This window comes from Sinohyriopsis cumingii, chromosome 5, assembly GCF_028554795.1.
Source record: "Sinohyriopsis cumingii isolate HCF-2022 chromosome 5, ASM2855479v2, whole genome shotgun sequence".
NCBI lineage: Eukaryota > Metazoa > Mollusca > Bivalvia > Unionida > Unionidae > Sinohyriopsis > Sinohyriopsis cumingii.
The window spans coordinates 59,116,662-59,138,288 of NC_142965.1; the positions used below are offsets into that span (position 1 = coordinate 59,116,662).

Here is a 21,627-nt window from a genome sequence, read left to right on the forward strand (position 1 = left end):
TGAGAACTCATGACATGGCTCATGTAATTCGGATTTGCAGAACTAAGAAAGTACACTTTGAAGAAATTCTGGATGTAAAACTTCATATTTTTTGCCATTCTTTTTACCAGCTAAAGGAGACAGTTTATGCCTTTATAGCTTGCATATTATTTATAGGTAGCAATCAATTTTATGAAATCTGTTGTCTATCGTAAAATCTGAAACAATGTATCAAAACGTTAGCGTGGAATGTTACAAAACAGTTGGTATGTTGCAGTCCACGAAACATCTGCTTTAGTTCATTCAGAAACAAATATAATCAACCAAAACATACTGCGTCTACTATGCGAATGTACATGATTTGTTTACAAAGTAGTTCCTAATACATTACTGGGCACACGTGTCCGGCGCGTGGGTGCAATATGAAGGTGTGCATTATCGTAAAAATGTGAACGATTCTGATAATGTAAAGTTAACGGAGAAAACAATGAGCATATAATAAATGTAGTTATAGACGTCGGAGTAAGGTTAAGTTGCCTGAAAAACATAAGATCAAAATAACCAATCCAATCTATGGTAGACTTACAGCGTAACAGTGTAAGGGTAATCAACATTGTTGACTTATTAATTTGTCATGTTTACCCCGACCCAGAGTAGCCCAGTTTGAAACATGTATAATCAAGGTAATTCTGACGGGTCATTGTTTGATGTCGAACATTGCCGAAGGCTAGCACTAATCCGTTACGTAAGATTGTTGTGGCTAGAATAGAAGAACCGGACATCGGAGTTGCAAAGTCACAGACAGCCAATTATCACCTAGGTGTCGAAATGTTTCCAAGATCAAAAGAAATTGCCTGAAGAAGTGGGAGTGTCCTAACTTCTTTCCCCTGCAAACAGACAGACAGGTTGAACTGGCCGCTAAGACGATTGGACAGGGGCACAGCGCCACCCAATCAGAATCGAGATGGGGGGGGGGAGACCTTGATTTGGGTAGAATGATATCCCTGCGTTTTCCGGCAAGAGTTAGTTCGCTGAGAGAAATTACCCAGAGAAGAGGTTAGCGTAACTCCGAATAGCCATTCGTTATTGGCGGGAAAATCTTAGAGCGGGAAATTCTAAGTACAGAAAGCTTCAAAAGGTCAGTAGATATTTGTTCGGTCTTTGTGGAATGCGACTGCATTTTAATTGTAGGTCGTATGTATACTTTATTAGTACTAGAATCGTAGTACGAAGAATTACTTTGTTTTGTTAATATGTTTGCATATTTTGAAGAAATGAGTTGATATTTGTAAAGAATTATATAGCTTGCCAGCCGTCGTAAGAGTTAATATTGTAATTTACTATGTGGGTATTTTATAGTAGACTAACCCATATGTTCATATGATTATAGATTTTGCCATTGTTGAATATTTGTAATGTACAGACATGCGTCTGATTTTGTCAGATTGTAGTACGATGAGATTAAATATATATGTGTATATACTGACGTGACGCAATGTATTGATGTCTGTATAACAATTCGCTGATACTGTGTTATTACGCCATTGTTTACCCTGCAAGAAGTGTGTGGGAATTTCGATGTGTATGCATGCGTGGCCGAAACAGTGACAGCTGTCTGATGGTTAATTGTCGTTATAGTGTGAGGTGAGGTTCGATGAAACATTTGTTAACGCCTTGTGGTTTTTCACAGGAAGCTTTGAGGGACAGACCAGTTAAAGTTTGGTCCCGTTGTCTCGGACAGAGAGACGGAGGAAAGGAGGAAAGGAGAAGGTGAAGTTGAAGTCTGGGAGCGGAATTGGATGAGGAGATAATAGAGAAGGAAAGGAGAAGAAAGGAGAAGTTGAAGTCTGGAGCGAAGCTGGAGGAGATAGTAGAGAGGAAACAGAGACAAAGAAGGAGTTAGAGGAACGGAAAGAAGGAAGAATCAGCGGGAAGAAATAGATGAGTAGATGCAAGGACAGGGGGAAAATCGAACTCACACTGTAAATCACGGGATGAATTAGGCTGTCACTTGGTCGAGGGAAAGACAAGTGATTGGAAGTTATCGTTTTTTAAATTGTCACATTTATTAAATTGTTATTGATTGAATTTCATCTTCGTGTTCTCTATAATTTAACCGTCGGCATTGCTGACTGGGGGCTCAGAGCTGTAAATCTACATCATCACTAATTTAACTTTCTAACCTAACGAGCCAGGGTGGAACTTTCAATTTAATTTAATTAAATTATATTGGGAGAACCCCACCCCAATACGCGAGAACGTCACATAATTCTATTGCAAAACATTTAAAAAAATTCGGCGATATAATGTGACTACTGTCACGACTGAAACTGATCAATTATAGATTCACGTTGAAACTGAATATTTTTACAGAGTTATAAAAATGACCTATAACTTTATGACACCAGTAAATATCCAACCGGCTGGAAAGGAAACTCGGGCTGATGTTTTATTTTCCATGAATGACCACCAAAATACATCAATTAGAGCGAATGTGTGTTAAGATCAAACTCGATCCATCCAGGATTGACAAAGATAACAAACGAGTTTGCTAATAAAGAACAGAATGGTTCATCAAAACATGTTGTAAATGCGAGATGAACAAAATTGGCTAATTAATGACGAACAAATTTGCCAGAAAATGAATATACTCTTTTGATGTTTCTTTATGCTTGTGATGAACTATATATCTACCGTGTGTTGTCATTTATTATGCCAAATAAACGACATATGCTCATCATTTTCAAACCGTTGCAAGCAACATACACACTGATACCCATCACACGTACAATGCATATGGAGTTGTACTCGACTTGATCATCTGAAGGCTGATAGAAAACATTTGGTTTTGTTTCCTTGCTTGTTACCTTCTGCTTTACAATTAGAATCGTTTAATCATGTTTTACATAAGCGCTATGAGAAGATTGTATGCATCTGGTAGACCTGTCTTTTGAAGACGACGAGTACGTAAAAGAGCATCGTTCATGTTATTTAAGTATTGAGTTACTAAACGTTGTTCTCCAAATCGTTCATTCCACGATACTCGTTTAGTTACATTCTGTAGATTTTCTCTCGTACTTATTTGAAATATTAGGTACACTCTTCAATACATTCCGAGGGTTTTATCTCGTACTTGTGTAAAATATTTATTACTCTTTTCATTGCATTCCGAGGGTTTTATCTCGTACTAATATGAAATATTTATTACTCTTTTCATTACATTCAGAGGGTTTTATCTCGTACTAATATGAAATATGTATTACTCTTTTCATTGCATTCCGAAGGTTTTATCTCGTATTTGTATGAAATATTTATTAATCTTTTCATTGCATTCCGAGGGTTTTATCTCGTACTAACATGAAATATATATTACTCTTTTCAATGCATTCCGAGGATTGTATCTGGTACTAATATGAAATAATTGTTATTCTTTTCGTTGCATTCCGAGGCTTGTATCTCGTACTAATAAGAAATATTTGTCACTATTTTCATTGTATTCCGTGAGTTTTCTATTGTACTTGCATGAAATATTAGGTATTCTTTTCACTGTATTCCGTGAGTTTTCTCTCGTGCTTGTATGAAATATTTGGTATTCTTTTCATTGCATTCCACGGGTTTTCTCTCGTACTAATATGAAATATTAGGTTTTCTTTTCACTGTATTCCGTGGGTTTTCTCTCGTGCTTGTATGAAATATTAGGTATTCTTTTCACTACTTTCCGTGGGTTTTCTCTCGTGCTTGAAAGAAAAATATTTGGTATTTTTCATCGCATTACATGGGTTTTCTCTCGTACCTGTATCAAATATTAAGTTTTCTTTTCACTGCATTCCGTGGGTTTTCTCTCGTGCTTGTATGAAATATTTGGTACTCTTTTCATTGTATTCCATTGGTTTTCTCTCGTGCTTGTATGAAATATTAGGTATTCTTTTCACTGCATTCGGTGGGTTTTCTCTGGTGCTTGTATGAAATATTTGGTACTCTTTCCATTGCATTCGATTGGTTTTCTCTCGTGCTTGTATGAAATATTAGGTACTCTTTCCATTGCATTCGATTGGTTTCTCTCGTACTTGTATGAAATATTTGGTACTCTTTTCATTGCATTCCATGGGTTTTCTCTCGTACTTGTATGAAATATTTGGTACTCTTTTCATTGCATTTCATGGGTTTTCGCTCGTACTAATATGAAATATTAACTACTCTTTCATTACATTCTGTATGATTTCTCTGATACAAACTTTGTTATTTAGCAATCTGAACCAACACTTAATGATACGCACATATCTATTTAGACAGAAAGTATCGTCCCAGATCTCCATATATGAATATATATTGTTGATAGATAGCTTAATATGATAGCCACTTGCAATATTTTCTATGTACCAGTTCCATATTCTTTTTGAAAAAAACATGTCACACAGTCATTGGAATGTGTCGAATTTAGGCACTAAACAAGGGAACGTTTATGGCATTGACGCATTTACCATCATTAATATCTGTAGTGCATCGAAACGAGTCTCTGGTGGGAAAGGCAGGTTCTAAATATTAAAAATTGTCCATAAAGTATAGAGACCCATCTCTGCACTTAAATGAAACGTCTTAGCTAAAATTCATAACCTTCATGTTTACAAACATAATCCAGCTTACGAATCTAGTTAAAGATACATGTATTCTCAGAAAAACGATCATCGTTTCTTCAGCAAACGTTAAAATATATGATCCAATTTCTTCTAATATGATATCCGCAATATGTATGTATGTATGTATGTATGTATGTATGTATGTATTATGTAGGTAGGTGGGTAGGTGTATGTATGTATGTAGGTAGGTAGGTAGGTAGGTAGGTATGCATGTAGGTATGTAGGTAGGTAGGTAGGTAGGTGTATGCATGTATGTATGTATGTAGGTAGGTAGGTATGTAGGTAGGTAGGTAGGTAGGTGTATGTAGGTAGGTAGGTAGGTATGTATGTAATGTAATTTCCTGATTATTAATATAACGTGAAATCAGTAATGAGGAGAGTCATTTGCCTTAAAGAAACTAAAGTGGACAATTGAAACAGTATGAATGTGAGTTTCTAAATTTAATAAATCATCATTTGTAAAACAGCGTATCAGCCATGTACAAAACAGGAAAGCAGTCTTGAGTATAAATGTCGTTCTCCAAAGATAGAATCAGGCCACAATTAATACTTCCAGTTCAGAACCCACGAATGTAGTTCTAGTCTATTTTTAGAACATTTTTTCCTCTCTCATTTTGGTGGTGATAGAAGAGTTTTATTTATGAAGGTTTGGTAGGGATTTAAATGTAATTGATTATTTTTGAGAATACGAGCTCAGGGTGTGGTTGTCCGTGTGTATTTCAGTGAGTAATTTGGCCTTGGCGATGATCCGGAAGTGAAAGATGTGCTCTGTTTACATGCTGCTATGTTGATAGTCAAGCATCTCAAAAAAGAGCAGGTCAGTCATTGACAAGAACTTCACCGTGAAGTCATCTTTGAAGGTATTTTAAATTAACATATGATTTGTATTGATTGTCACACAATGTAAAGGTCAGTACTGAGAAACAAATGTAGAGAACATATAATAAACTTAATTGTGTTCTATGGCCTGATGTCCTCACTTTGCGCCATTGTCGCTAAATAAGCCGAATCTGCTATCTGGCGATATCCATCTTTTGGATATTGTCTCTATGCCCGAGGACACGTCTGTATGTTAAGAGTAACAAAATAGTTCCAAACACGTGGCCCCAGTACTGTATTTATCTTCATGACTTGCAAAGGCCATTCTAACGTATACCTTAATTATAATTTAAAATAAGTAATATTCATCGCAAAAATATATTAACACATGGTTTTGCAAACCGTAATATTGCCCATGCTTTTTGGAGCAAATTCGTTGTTAAATCATTATTTTTGAGGTGCGTATATTTACGTGTTGTCAAGCTCTTCAATTTCAGAAGCAAGTAAATCCTGCATGGATACCGCAGTCCCGTAATTCCAAGATAGAAGTGATCGGTTTTTAGAAATACCATAACTTGGGAAGTATGACAAGTTCTAAGACATGATATTTTTTCTTCGTATTTTCCTCATGTTATATAATCATATATTTCCTTATGTTATAACATCTGATTAGAAGAAACAAACCGAAAAAGAGAAAATAGAGACTTAAGTGACAATCTTACGAGTCTGTTTTTGTTAGAGAAGCTGACGGTGTAAATTATGACGTGATCCACGTCTTGCCAAAAATTATCACGAAGTATGTGTGCAGATGATATTGATTTCCACGCAGAAAGCACTGAATATCGATTTCGACTCAGAAATTATGTCCGACATAGATAATGAGCGTGTCATAAAGTGTCGAACATGAGTTCGTGTTTAAAGTATGTTTATTTATAAACTTGATATTTCATCTGTTACACATATGCCATATAATAACCTTCTCCATTGGGAAAGGGGACAAAGTGACTAATGCAGGCGACATTGACAGATCGGCAGATTTCATTCGAAGTAGAGTCCGTTAACCCAGTGTGTGTGAGGAATTCAGGAGTTTAATTCAGAGTGGCAGAAAATCATTAAATCTCATGTGTCTTTATCAGAAATATGTACGTTCCTGTTGTATTTTACAATTAGACCACACATTTATAAAAATGTGGGCTGTATAAATAGATTCTTAAACCAAAATAGCGCTTCACATATTCAAGGGTCAAAAAAGGTTAAAAATGAAAATTGTTCATCTTTATTGAAGAATATTGTGTGTAGATCGAATATCCGCTTCTTCCGCCGAGTTTCTCCAAAAGAAGTTTCGATTTTCGAATTAAAATTAAGAAAGAGTGCGATTGTCCAAAATCACCAAAACCATTACCTACATTGGCTGCGACAGGGTTGTCGGTTACGTTTGATGTCATTCTAAAAGCACTGGCTAAATGAAGTGGCCCCCTGTCAAAGAATACATAGAATATATTTTCATCCCTTGCAACCATACCGGCTAAGGTTCATCATGTGGTAGAAACAGCGTAATATCTTAACGTGAGGAGACGACACGAATTAAAATAAACACTTTTTGTACATCACGATGAAATATATCCGGTATTACGCAGGAAGAAATATTTGCTTTTATTACACACAACATTTGGAATGGAAGCATAGAAGGTTAAAATCACTTTTCAGTACAATATATCAGTATCTGCTAATTAAACAAAGGTATGATTACCTAACCTCTTGTAGTAATTTTCATTTTTGACATTTTGTTAATTAGTTTGCTCCGATTCAACAATTTATCACAGCAGGTTTTTCACGATGTTGATGTGGTAAGGGGAAGTAACTTCACAGAGACACAAATGGCGAAGAATCAAGTAACTTTAACAGAAACAAATTTCCATGGCTGAAAAGTATTGCAATTTATATTTATTTGCTCTAGCTTGTAAATTATTCGTTTTTATTGTTGCATTTATAATTTACATCGACGCAAATAATGATTGATATTTCACGAATATTTGTATTTCATACCTAAGTATATAATAAATACATTTTAATTGCAGACACATATCTTTATTAAACCACTTTGTTGTATATTTATGATGAAGAAATAAGAGCAACGAATATCAAATATAACATGGCGAAATATGATCCAAGGAGATGCGAGTTTAAATTTAAGCTGGGCTAGATTCCCGATTTACCAGTAGGATAAACTGCAGATTATTTTCGAAGAGTCACCGCTATTACTCAAAATGTTTACTAAAATATTTATGTGATGAATTTTTTTTCTCAGTCTAAGCAAGATTATAATACAAGCGTCAGAGACGAAGTGTTTCCCCCAGAAGTGTAAGACTGAAAGACAAATATCTCCTTAGTGTCAGAACTGGTGTTCAAATTGAGCAAAATAAACAAACGTTGTCTTTTGGAATATGATTGGACGTTTAAATTTCTTGGATATACATAATCACTATTGATTTCATAACGAATCACAAAATCCCCAAAATATAACCCCCACGTTAGCAAGTTTCTTGATCTTGTCAGACGTACAATTCCGTACACATATCATGGGCATGTAATACCTACGTTAACTTTCGTGAGTCATAGTTTTAAACGCAAGTACTATGCAGCATAATTTTCTAAGAAGAAAGAATACGATTTTCAGGAACGGAAGATTAAAAATTAAGTTAAACAAAAACTTCCCTATTTGACCTTTGATGGTTGGGATCTTTTGTTAGGAACAGCAGGAACATCCATCCAAAAATAATGCTCTACTTTACCCTACTCACCTTTGCATAAAAAACTTGGTTCACCTGTCTGAGTATCTAAAGTAACTGGACGAAAGAACGGACAAAATTCTGTAACAGCATCGCAGAATTCCCCACAAGGAAATATTCGTTCCCCATTCTCATAATAAGGAACATAAACCGAACACAGCCACCTCCTGTACACAGTCTGTAAAGAAACCAGAAATATTTATATAAAAGTTAGTCCTTGTAATACAATGACTTATTAACAAGAACTCGTTGCCTAAAACTTAGTCCTTATAATAAAATGACTCATTAACAAGGGCTTATCATTACATTATTTATTACAGATGACGTCTAATGATGATCCGCTTTAAACAATTTCTTTTACTTAACCTTGATTATAATGTTTCAAAACTTCTCCTCCCAATGTTTCTGCTATCGTCTTCTCATTAATGTTCATAACAAAACGAAATCGAGATTCTACATTGTATTAGTTTTCCAAAATAAATATCTGCCATTATAAAATATATGTTTGACACTGAAAATAAAATAGCTTATCGCTGATATGTGTACTTTCTTTCTTCACGTAAGAACAGCGTCATTGCTAATGCTTTTCTTAACATGTAAGTTGAGTATGAATTAGAGAATCGGTATCTAATTGCTTTTCAGAATTTATTAATACATCTATCTAGATAGCTAGCAAGTGATATTTGCTATCATTGTATTTGTTTTTCTAAACATGAGATTCAATCGAAACAGTGCATTTGAACACTTTCTGGTCCTAAATCAATCAGTCATTCCGCTCCATACGTATCATAATTGACACATTGAGAAGCTGCCTCTAATTGAGTGCAAGATTGTGGAGTTGATTACACCACTGATTCAAGGCATGCTAATTTTGTAAAAAAAAAATTTGGCGGGTTAAGGGCGCGAATGTGAAGATACTTTTGCGATGAAGAAACATTTTGTAACCATAAATATGTCCACAATTCGAAACAGCAGTGAATACTGTTATCCCTTATACCGTCAAACACAAAATATTAACCGGGATAAATAAAATAAAAAATATGGGCAAATAAATTTGCCTCGCGCCGATTGCGGCTTCAGCGCTGCTAATAGGAAAACCCGGCATGTCGCCAGTCCAGGAACTGGTTCATTATAGCGAACAAAAGTTTCATCTTTATTCATAGAACAGATAATTTTCCAGGGAAATGATTACATCAAATATCAGGGGATTCTTTCATAGGATGACTGATGCAGTAATATATGAAAATAAAACTTAGGAAAGAAATATGAACGGGTTTCGACCGCGCTGAGAGGTGAATCTTGGTGATATTTGAGACGAATGTCACAGTAGGACCCGGAGAAGGAATGTATTGGAGTAGTTATATGAAGACATTTACTATGAATTATTCCTTTAAATAAAAACGTTTGTTTCACCTTACACTGCTCTAAATAAAATCGTCTGTTTCACCTTACGTCGCTGCTAAATAAAAACGTCTGTTTCACCTTACATCGCTCTAAATAAAAACGTCTGTTTCACCTTACATCGCTGCTAATAAAAACGTCTGTTTCACCTTAAATCGCTACTAAATAAAAACGCCTGTTTCACCTTACATCGTTACTAAATAAAAACGCCTGTTTCACCTTACATCGCTGCTAAATAAAAACGTCTGTTTCACCTTACGTCGCTGCTAAATAAAAACGTCTGTTTCACCTTACATCGCTCTAAATAAAAACGTCTGTTTCACCTTACATCGCTGCTAATAAAAACGTCTGTTTCACCTTAAATCGCTACTAAATAAAAACGCCTGTTTCACCTTACATCGTTACTAAATAAAAACGCCTGTTTCACCTTACATCGATGCTAAATAAAAACGTCTGTTTCACCTTACATCGTTACTAAATAAAAACGCCTGTTTCACCTTACATCGCTACTAAATAAAAACGTCTGTTTCACCTTAAATCGCTACTAAATAAAAACGTCTGTTTCACCTTACATCGCTACTAAATAAAAACTAAAGAGAAACGCTCATCTTCCACAATGAGGGACTTTTGAATTACCTTTATCTCCGCACAATATTTACAAAGAGAGATGCTGTCCTCAGTTTTGGAAAACAACTCTCTCTTACCCCCCCCCCTCTCTCTCTCTCTCTCACACACACACACACACACACAAGTGAAAAATGTGATGCATAAAGAATCAAAGACATCACTTGAAATATATATATATATATATATATATATATATATATATATATATATATATATATATATATATATATATATATATATATATATATATAACATGCATGTAACTATTGAAATAAAATAAGTTGATTTAGCAAAAAAGTTTATTGTACTCTGGTTACAAGTTCCATAGGGAATTTTACAATGTTATATTTCCTATTATTTAATACATTATTACACCTTTGTCAATGCTACCAATATTTCTAGTCATCACGATGTAGAATTAGTCTAGTGGCAGCCTCAGAAGATCTAGATTTCATCAAGTAGAATTGATTACGTTCTTCAGGGCCGGATTATCCATAGGGCAAAGTAGGCATTGTGCCCAGGGTTCCCGAGGCTCAAGGGGCCTCGTATATTATCATCTCATTTCACAGGCAGTGTTGTTAATAGCACTGTAACCATATCTATGGACAATGCATGATAGCTAAGGACCCCTATGTTGCCTGTGCACAGGGCCCCCAAAGACCTTAGTCCAGCCCTGACTTTCTTTTGCTATTGTGTTTTAAAGAGCGATTGTATAAAGGCATCACAACTTTCGTATCTAGTGGCGTAAATTATGTTTCAAAGAATACAATGTTCATGTCTTTTCGCCATCTTAACAGAATTGCTGACGAAACAGCGTGAACTCATGCCGTTAAGGGCAGGAGGAGAACATGATTATCTGTTTGAGTAGAATTGCAAGGTAAATATTGCGTACCTGTGTATTTTACTCTTGCTGCATGTGCTTATAAACGAATAGATCACACTTCCTTAAGAGTGTGATGCCTCGATTGCCGAGTAGTCTAAATTACTCGCCTTTACCAATCACTGCCATCTCACCGCTGTTCACGTGGGTTCGAGCCTCGGGCTCGGCCAATGTAGGTATGTAAGAAAGCTTGCCAATAGCTTCCCGTGGGTTTTACCGGGTTTTTCCCAGGTTCTTTATCCAAACGTGATACCGGTCACCGTGTATTTAACCTTTCTTGCACTGCAAAACGGCGTTAAAGCCAAAACAACAACAACCTTAAGAGTTTTCTCCCTTTGATTCTGATATGGCCATCTCTTCAATCTTGATATATTTTGCAAATAATTATTTGTGCGTGTAATCTAACTTTTATAATGGCAACACCATTACATAAAAAGAAAACTTATTCCTCGTTTAGGAAACCTTAAAGAATCTTTAAACTGCATTTCAAAATATACACTATTTCCTGGTTTCGTTCCTATAGTAAAGCATATGACATGCATGATACTACTTAAAGTGGATTAAGTTTTCACAGTTAAGTGTTTCACATAAGGTTGGAGCTCAGACGCAAAAGTACATAAAGTGGGAAAACCCAACCGAACAATATCATGCTAGAACCCTTAAATGCTTTGCATGCAAAATAACGGAATACGGACTAAACTCAGCCAAACCGAAGTATTGTTGTGCGTCTCTGATGCACACGGGTTAATTTTCACAAATAGATATGGACACAATGTATGTCGAACAATACTTCTATTTTCTCTCACAATAACGTGAAGAAGTTAGAATGCCATAAAAATAAAATAAGGAAAAAGAAAAATAAGTCAAGATCTGTTATGTATTAATCTATACAATACGTAATAAGGACATTTTTTATTTATCAAAATTTAATTAAACGGAATACGCGATTAAGCGCTATTGAAAGTAAAATTGTGTGTGTGTGAGAGAGAGAGAGAGAGAGAGAGAGAGAGAGAGAGAGAGAGAGAGAGAGAGAGAAAGAGAGAGAGAATAAAAAATGTCAATATATCTCTGTATTGTACTTTTTCAGCTTCTTCCCTTTGTACTCATGCAGGAATAAAATCAATGCGGCCAGCTCTGGTGTCTGTGCTGCGAATTAAAGGAAGAGACAATTTGCCATGTACAAGACTTTTCCCTACAAATCTAAACACATTCCACACATAATGTTTTCTCAATTGGTATTTTATAAAAGTTCATGGAAAGCATTTCCAAAGAACGATATTATTTTTGCTTTATTTGTTTTTGTTCTTCACTTTGTATCTGCAGTTGAATTCTGTCTGTCTGCTAATTACAACTAGAACTCCTGATCTTCATCCGGACTACTGAGGCACCTGCCAAATTTTCTTTTGTCCATATTATATTCGTAAATCTAATTTGATCGATCTTGCCACACAGGTAATTTGATTTTATGATAAACAAAGTGAAACAAATATGACGCAATCTCTCCTCTCTCTCTCTCTCGGTTCGTCAAACGTCTAAATGTTTTTTTCTTCTTCTTCCAGGCATGCATGTAAAGTATGTATGTGTGTATGTATGTATGTATGTATGTATGTATGTATGTATGAATGTGTGCGTGTGTATATAGGTAGGTACGCATGTCACGTCTACCTCTCGTTTGCATGCCGCACGTAATAGGGCAGAATATTCGTCTTTTACGATCTTATCTATATAAATTGGCAATTAGCTTTCCATAAAGCTTTCCATCTGCTTGTCCTAATGTTGAACCACGTGATCAATTGTCGTTTGCTTTTTAATATAAAACAAATGAACGAAAGAAGCCCCGAACCTACTGTATTTTTCAGCGCAATACACATATACCTGGTGTGAATAGCACTTTGACTTGATAAACTGCAGTATAATTAACCGGCACACTAGGATCTCAGCGCTTTTCTCAACTAAGCATTTCATTCAAACAACGTAAATTTATGTCTACAATCCTCGCACCTAGGCGCAAAGGATGTATACATTCAATACGTTAACTACTGAGCTGTGCCACAATTACCAGATAGTTCTCGTTGGCATGTAGGTACGGCCTCTCGGACCGTGTTTCTGCTTTATTGAAGCTGTATACACAGTGCATGGACTTTGTTTATTTTCTAGTGACCTTGTATTGGCCTTCCATGCAGATCAGTCATTAGTTTCTATGGAACATAATCCAGATCGTTTTCTCAGAATAAACGTTTTGTCCATGTATGTAATTCTATCTGTTTTCTTTATATATAATTCTTTGTCACGTTCTGTTGTTCGTATTTGCATTGCCTACCCATCCTTTTATTTGCTTCATGATTCTAAAAATAATGCTATTGACTTGAGATTATTTTGTTTATTAGGATCTATTTTTAGAATATGTAAGTGACAGATTACAATCTTTTACGAACGAACTACAAATACATCGGTTATTTTGTAAAAGACTAATATCTATCCACTTGAAGAAAAGAAAGGAAGAAAGAAGAAAGAAAAAAAAACACAACCTGAACGGGTTTATTGTCATTGTACGTGGTTACCACAAATCTGTATATACACGAATTTCAAAAAGCTTGAGATATTGTAACTAGCTCCGTCTGTCTGTTTGTCTGTAACTCTATTTTAAATTCATTTGTAAACAGATCGTATGCTGCAAATTCACCAAATTTGGAATTTGGGTTGGCCATGTGATAACCCTCTAAAAAGATGTGTCTCTTGGAGAGGCCAAATGGGAAATGATGTGTCTCTTGGAGTGGCCGAATGTTAATATTGCAGTTACAGTGACATTTTCAAATACTCGAGATCAAATGTTCGTAAGCTTTATTAGCGTCGAAGGGTGGGGGTCAATGGGTTGTGGTGGTGGTGGTCTGGGAACATGTAACACAAAATGTGCGGATTCGCCATGACGAGCAAAGAAAGCAGCACTGTATACGTAAATGTTAGAACACAAAACATATATCCAGACAGATTAAATATGCCCTACTGAGAACTGATTTGATCGAGGCTTATCTGGTAAAAAAATATACTAAACCTTAATTTATTCCCTTCAATCCGGTAAATAATGGACTGAATTTCCAAGTCTAACTACAGTGAATGTGTCATTTGTCTTTGGCATTCGCTTCAGGGATATAGACTTAGCAATCACTGCCTAACTGCCATGTCTTCAGTATGAGCGATAACTCCAATAGGACTTTTTTTAGTATAAGTCCATTAATCTGGCGAATTCATTGCTCTGAATACGTGGGCATATCTGCAAAACTGCAATAAGATTTAAACACACCCCAAAATAGTAAATCACAGCAATCCGACAGTGGGATGTTAGCTTACCCATTCACTCACTGGCGTCACTTTAAAGTCTTGTCCTTTTAAATTTTGTTTGCCTCGCCCCCATCTCCTTCATGCGGTTGCAGATTTTTTAAATATTCTTTGCACAGCTTTGACAGAAAACATCTGGAATTTCCCGAAGGCAGGGCTAAACTAATTTTCTTAAGTATAACACATTATCATGCCACTAAAAATGTGAGAGGAATTTCCGGGTAGGAAGTGGATGTACAAATGTTTGTGCCAGGAATGGTATCTTGTATTTTATGTATGCATTTTGAAACAGGTAAAAGCGTGTTTAAAAAAATAGGGACAATTGTTCCCCGTAATATTTTTTCACATCATCACCACACATAAACCAAGGAATGATTCGTTCGAGATCTTTGGATTGATGCGAAGACAGTTGGCGGAAAGTCGGACTCTTATTCTAAGAGTCGAGGGTTCGATACTGGCCAAGCTGCTTCGGTGCCGCATTGGGAAATGCACGTAGCGCCCATTTATTCTGCCATGAACGTGTTTAAAGACCCCTTCATGACTAACAGACTGCATTCATCTGCAGTCCGGTCCGTGAATCGTTTGATCCAACGGTCATGTAAATATTTTAGTCATATATTTTGATGACTTATCGGGATTTCTGAATGTCCGGATAGGAGTTTGAACTGTATGAAAAGGGGAAAATAAATGCCAATTGACCCCTACTTGGGTATAAGATCAAGCAGTGAAGAAAACGAAGAAAATGTGAAATGATTTGAACGAGAGGATTGGTGATATGTTTTATGATCGGCTAGGAGTTTAAAGCCTTTTTTGAATACTTTGACAAAAGAACTTGTTAAATCAGGAGTTTAAAAACGCTTGAGGTGTTTTTTGATATAACTAGATATGCATCCGTATAAATTTCCCCGTCCAGTAAAAGGCTTATTGATGAAGTATTGACTTGCTTTGGTACCGATTAGTATGTTATAGATTCATTTTTAGTTTGCGTGTCCACAAATATTTCCTCTGTCCTTTCTTTTTGTAATCATGGTCGTCGAAAGAAATGTACAAATCGTGACGAAGACGGCTACATGGTGGAATGTTTGGGTCATCAACTGTATTGTTTGACAGTCGCGAGAGTCGGAATCCTTCTAAACTCGTCGACAGAATGTGTCGAGAAAATGTTCGCAAAACTAATTTACCAAAGACAGGACTGAATCTAGCGGAACGTACTCGAAACTAGTTTTTACTGGTTTCTTTGTTTTCAAGTAAAGATTTTTATTATAACCGACTGAAGTCAGTGGTATACTACAGTTAACCACAACCGATCCTCTCAAACTTAACTCGTCTGGTCCGCCATGGCATCTCAATTTTTCTTCCTTTTTTCACTGTCTTATCTTAAAACCTAGTATTTCCAAATACAGTACATTACAAACTTTCATTTTGACATTCATATGTTATTCGAGTTTTAGATTTAAGGATTTAAAGGAATGGTACTTTGAACCTCATACATTTCGAGCTCTCTATACAGTCATGTCCTGGTTTGAGTATAGTTGTGACGGGCAACTTATATTACGGGCAACTTCATTGTCCCAAATTTTAACCAAGATCTTTCACGTGTAAAAAGGCGTAAACTAAAATACAACATAGAATTCGTAGCATAAAATTTAGATCTTCCACTTCATACCCGGAAATTCCTCTTACAAATTTAATGGTAAATCTGGGTTTTTCTGCGTCTGGTGATTATCAGGCGCGCGTACAGAGGGAAATGGATCGGTGTGATTAAAGATTCAAAAGGGAAACCAGACAGCAATTGCTCCGCCTAAATGTCACCAGATCGTCAAATTAACATAGTCGTCGCTGGATAGAAACTGCAGATATGTGTCTGCAGAGTTTGATATCTAATTATCTGTTTTGTCGCTTTCTTGGTATTAATTTTTAAATAAATTTGATCATTCTCCTGATCTTCGAACGTGTCCTTCTTTAAACAAGTCTGTGTCACCATAATCATATCCATTCATTTGTATGCATAAACATCATATATCCCATATTTGATATATCACATGTCTGATATTTAAACCAGCTAAGTTAAGATATCACAGACTCATTGCATTCGACACCATAGTACGCATGTTTAGCATACATGCATACATACATAACGACACTATGCTCTTTAACTAAGTAATATAAGAGAGGGAAAAATTAACTAGTTTTGTAAAATTCAAAAACTAATTTATTTCTCAAGAACGCAAAGTGAAAATTGAACAAAGAACTTATGGTATTGTGAATTGAACCTAAAAAAGACCTAAAAATTCTATCACAATCCAAAAGTATCGAGTGTTCCAAATGAATTCCAACCGTGTTCGGAACGAATTTTAATTTTGAATGTGCTGATGTATCAATGTAGGTGAAATATCACTGATGTGCGAAGAGTTTTGAGGTATCACAAAGATAAAATAAAAAATGAATTCACAACAACCCCAATATATTTATTTGATTCTGAAATCACAGAGCATTTTTAACTCAAAAAAATAATTCAAATAAATAAATCCTCTCAAACTTAAACTGACAGCATCTGAAATTTGTTTCTCACTTCAGACGTTAATATATAGGAATAATTAGTTCTGGTTAAAGGAAAGTATTTAGTACGTCACTGCGTCTAACATGAAAGTGATTACTATGGCACTGTAGCTAAATGAAAATGTTTAATATGACATTGTGGCCAAAGGAAAATGTCTAATTTGACATTGTACTAAATGAAAATGTTTAATGTGACATTGTGGCTAAAGAAAAATATTTAATATGACATTATCGCTAAGGGAAAATATTTAATATGACATTGTACTAAATGAAAATGTTTAATGTGACATTGTACTAAAGGAAAATATTAATATGACATTGTGGCTACATGAAAATGTTTAATGTGACATTGTACTAAAGGAAAATGTTTAATGTGACATTGTACTAAAGGAAAATGTTCAATACGACATTGTGGCTAAAGGAAAATGTTTAATGTGACATTGTACTGCATGAAAATGTTCAATATAACATTGTGGCTAAAGAAAAATATTCAGTATGACATTGTCGCTAAAGGAAAATGATTAGTGTGACATTGTACTACAGGAAAATGTTTAATGTGACATTGTACTACAGGAAAATGTTTAATGTGACATTGTACTACAGGAAAATGTTTAATGTGACATTGTACTACAGGAAAATGTTTAATATGATATTGTTGCTAAAGGAAAATGTTTAATGTGACATTGTACTGCAGGAAAATGTTTAATATGACATTGTACTACAGAAAAATGTTTAATATGACATTGTACTACAGGAAACTGTTTAATATGACATTGTACTACAGGAAAATGTTTAATATGATACTGTTGCAAAAGGAAAATGTTTAATGTGACATTGTACTACAGGAAAATGTTGAATATGACATTGTACTACAGAAAAATGTTTAATATAACATTGTACTACAGGAAAATGTTTAATATGATATTGTTGCTAAAGGAAAATGTTTAATGTGACATTGTACTACAGGAAAATGTTTAATGTGACATTGTACTACAGGAAAATGTTTAACATGACATTGTACTACAGAAAAATGTTTAATATGACATTGTACTACAGGAAAATGTTTAATATGACATTGTGGCTACAGGAAAATGTTTAATATGACATTGTACTACAGGAAAATGTTCAATATGACATTGTGGCTAAAGGCAAATGTTCAGTATGACATTGTCGCTAAAGGAAAATATTTAATGTGACATTGTACTACAGGAAAATGTTTAATATGAAATTGTTGCTAAAGGAACATGTTTAATGTGACATTGTCGCTACAGGAAAATGTTTAATGTGACATTGTACTAAAGGAAAATATTTAATGTGACATTGTACTAAAGGAAAATGTTTAATATGACATTGTAGCTAAAGGAAAATGTTTTATATGACATTGTACTACAGGAAAATGTTTAATGTGACATTGTACTACAGGAAAATGTTTAATGTGACATTGTACTACAGGAAAATGTTTAATGTGACATTGTACTACAGGAAAATGTTTAATGTGACATTGTACTACAGGAAAATGTTTAATGTGACATTGTACTACAGGAAAATGTTTAATATGATATTGTTGCTAAAGGAAAATGTTTAATGTGACATTGTACTGCAGGAAAATGTTTAATATGACATTGCACTACAGAAAAATGTTTAATATGACATTGTACTACAGGAAACTGTTTAATATGACATTGTACTACAGGAAAATGTTTAATATGATATTGTTGCAAAAGGAAAATGTTTAATATGACATTGTACTACAGAAAAATGTTTAATATAACATTGTACTACAGGAAAATGTTTAATGTGACATTGTACTACAGGAAAATGTTTAATATGACATTGTACTACAGGAAAATGTTTAATATGATATTGTTGCTAAAGGAAAATGTTTAATGTGACATTGTACTACAGGAAAATGTTTAACATGACATTGTACTACAGAAAAATGTTCAATATGACATTGTACTACAGGAAAATGTTTAATATGACATTGTGGCTACAGGAAAATGTTTAATATGACATTGTATTACAGGAAAATGTTCAATATGACATTGTGGCTAAAGGCAAATGTTCAGTATGACATTGTCGCTAAAGGAAAATGTTTAATGTGACATTGTACTACAGGAAAATGTTTAATATGAAATTGTTGCTAAAGGAACATGTTTAATGTGACATTGTACTACAGGAAAATGTTTAATGTGACATTGTACTAAAGGAAAATATTTAATGTGACATTGTACTAAAGGAAAATGTTTAATATGACATTGTAGCTAAAGGAAAATGTTTTATATGACATTGTACTACAGGAAAATGTTTAATGTGACATTGTACTAAAGGAAAATGTTCAATACGACATTGTGGCTAAAGGAAAATGTTTAATGTGACATTGTACTGCATGAAAATGTTCAATATAACATTGTGGCTAAAGAAAAATATTCAGTATGACATTGTCGCTAAAGGAAAATGATTAGTGTGACATTGTACTACAGGAAAATGTTTAATGTGACATTGTACTACAGGAAAATGTTTAATGTGACATTGTACTACAGGAAAATGTTTAATGTGACATTGTACTACAGGAAAATGTTTAATATGATATTGTTGCTAAAGGAAAATGTTTAATGTGACATTGTACTGCAGGAAAATGTTTAATATGACATTGTACTACAGAAAAATGTTTAATATGACATTGTACTACAGGAAACTGTTTAATATGACATTGTACTACAGGAAAATGTTTAATATGATACTGTTGCAAAAGGAAAATGTTTAATGTGACATTGTACTACAGGAAAATGTTGAATATGACATTGTACTACAGAAAAATGTTTAATATAACATTGTACTACAGGAAAATGTTTAATATGATATTGTTGCTAAAGGAAAATGTTTAATGTGACATTGTACTACAGGAAAATGTTTAATGTGACATTGTACTACAGGAAAATGTTTAACATGACATTGTACTACAGAAAAATGTTTAATATGACATTGTACTACAGGAAAATGTTTAATATGACATTGTGGCTACAGGAAAATGTTTAATATGACATTGTACTACAGGAAAATGTTCAATATGACATTGTGGCTAAAGGCAAATGTTCAGTATGACATTGTCGCTAAAGGAAAATATTTAATGTGACATTGTACTACAGGAAAATGTTTAATATGAAATTGTTGCTAAAGGAACATGTTTAATGTGACATTGTCGCTACAGGAAAATGTTTAATGTGACATTGTACTAAAGGAAAATATTTAATGTGACATTGTACTAAAGGAAAATGTTTAATATGACATTGTAGCTAAAGGAAAATGTTTTATATGACATTGTACTACAGGAAAATGTTTAATGTGACATTGTACTACAGGAAAATGTTTAATATGATATTGTTGCTAAAGGAAAATGTTTAATGTGACATTGTACTGCAGGAAAATGTTTAATATGACATTGTACTACAGAAAAATGTTTAATATGACATTGTACTACAGGAAACTGTTTAATATGACATTGTACTACAGGAAAATGTTTAATATGATACTGTTGCAAAAGGAAAATGTTTAATGTGACATTGTACTACAGGAAAATGTTGAATATGACATTGTACTACAGAAAAATGTTTAATATAACATTGTACTACAGGAAAATGTTTAATATGATATTGTTGCTAAAGGAAAATGTTTAATGTGACATTGTACTACAGGAAAATGTTTAATGTGACATTGTACTACAGGAAAATGTTTAACATGACATTGTACTACAGAAAAATGTTTAATATGACATTGTACTACAGGAAAATGTTTAATATGACATTGTGGCTACAGGAAAATGTTTAATATGACATTGTACTACAGGAAAATGTTCAATATGACATTGTGGCTAAAGGCAAATGTTCAGTATGACATTGTCGCTAAAGGAAAATATTTAATGTGACATTGTACTACAGGAAAATGTTTAATATGAAATTGTTGCTAAAGGAACATGTTTAATGTGACATTGTCGCTACAGGAAAATGTTTAATGTGACATTGTACTAAAGGAAAATATTTAATGTGACATTGTACTAAAGGAAAATGTTTAATATGACATTGTAGCTAAAGGAAAATGTTTTATATGACATTGTACTACAGGAAAATGTTTAATGTGACATTGTACTACAGGAAAATGTTTAATGTGACATTGTACTACAGGAAAATGTTTAATGTGACATTGTACTACAGGAAAATGTTTAATGTGACATTGTACTACAGGAAAATGTTTAATGTGACATTGTACTACAGGAAAATGTTTAATATGATATTGTTGCTAAAGGAAAATGTTTAATGTGACATTGTACTGCAGGAAAATGTTTAATATGACATTGCACTACAGAAAAATGTTTAATATGACATTGTACTACAGGAAACTGTTTAATATGACATTGTACTACAGGAAAATGTTTAATATGATATTGTTGCAAAAGGAAAATGTTTAATATGACATTGTACTACAGAAAAATGTTTAATATAACATTGTACTACAGGAAAATGTTTAATGTGACATTGTACTACAGGAAAATGTTTAATATGACATTGTACTACAGGAAAATGTTTAATATGATATTGTTGCT

The 21,627-nt window shown here is 34.1% G+C and overlaps 1 protein-coding gene across 2 annotated transcripts in view; it reads right to left on the reverse strand.

Annotated features, from left to right (window-relative positions):
* LOC149799252 (uncharacterized) overlaps window positions 1–21,627 on the reverse strand; it is a 235,585-nt gene that overhangs the window by 36,712 nt on the left and 177,246 nt on the right. The window contains exons 2-3 of one of the 2 annotated variants that reach the window (XM_089958533.1): window positions 8,237–8,402; window positions 6,438–6,911 (exon numbers count right to left, since the gene is read on the reverse strand). In XM_089958533.1, coding sequence (XP_089814659.1) covers window positions 6,895–6,911; window positions 8,237–8,402 — 183 coding nt within the window. In that variant the 3' untranslated portion in view covers window positions 6,438–6,894. Of the gene's footprint in view, window positions 1–6,437; window positions 6,912–8,236; window positions 8,403–21,627 lie in introns of those variants that run through there. The other variant, XM_089958532.1, reaches the window with a different exon arrangement.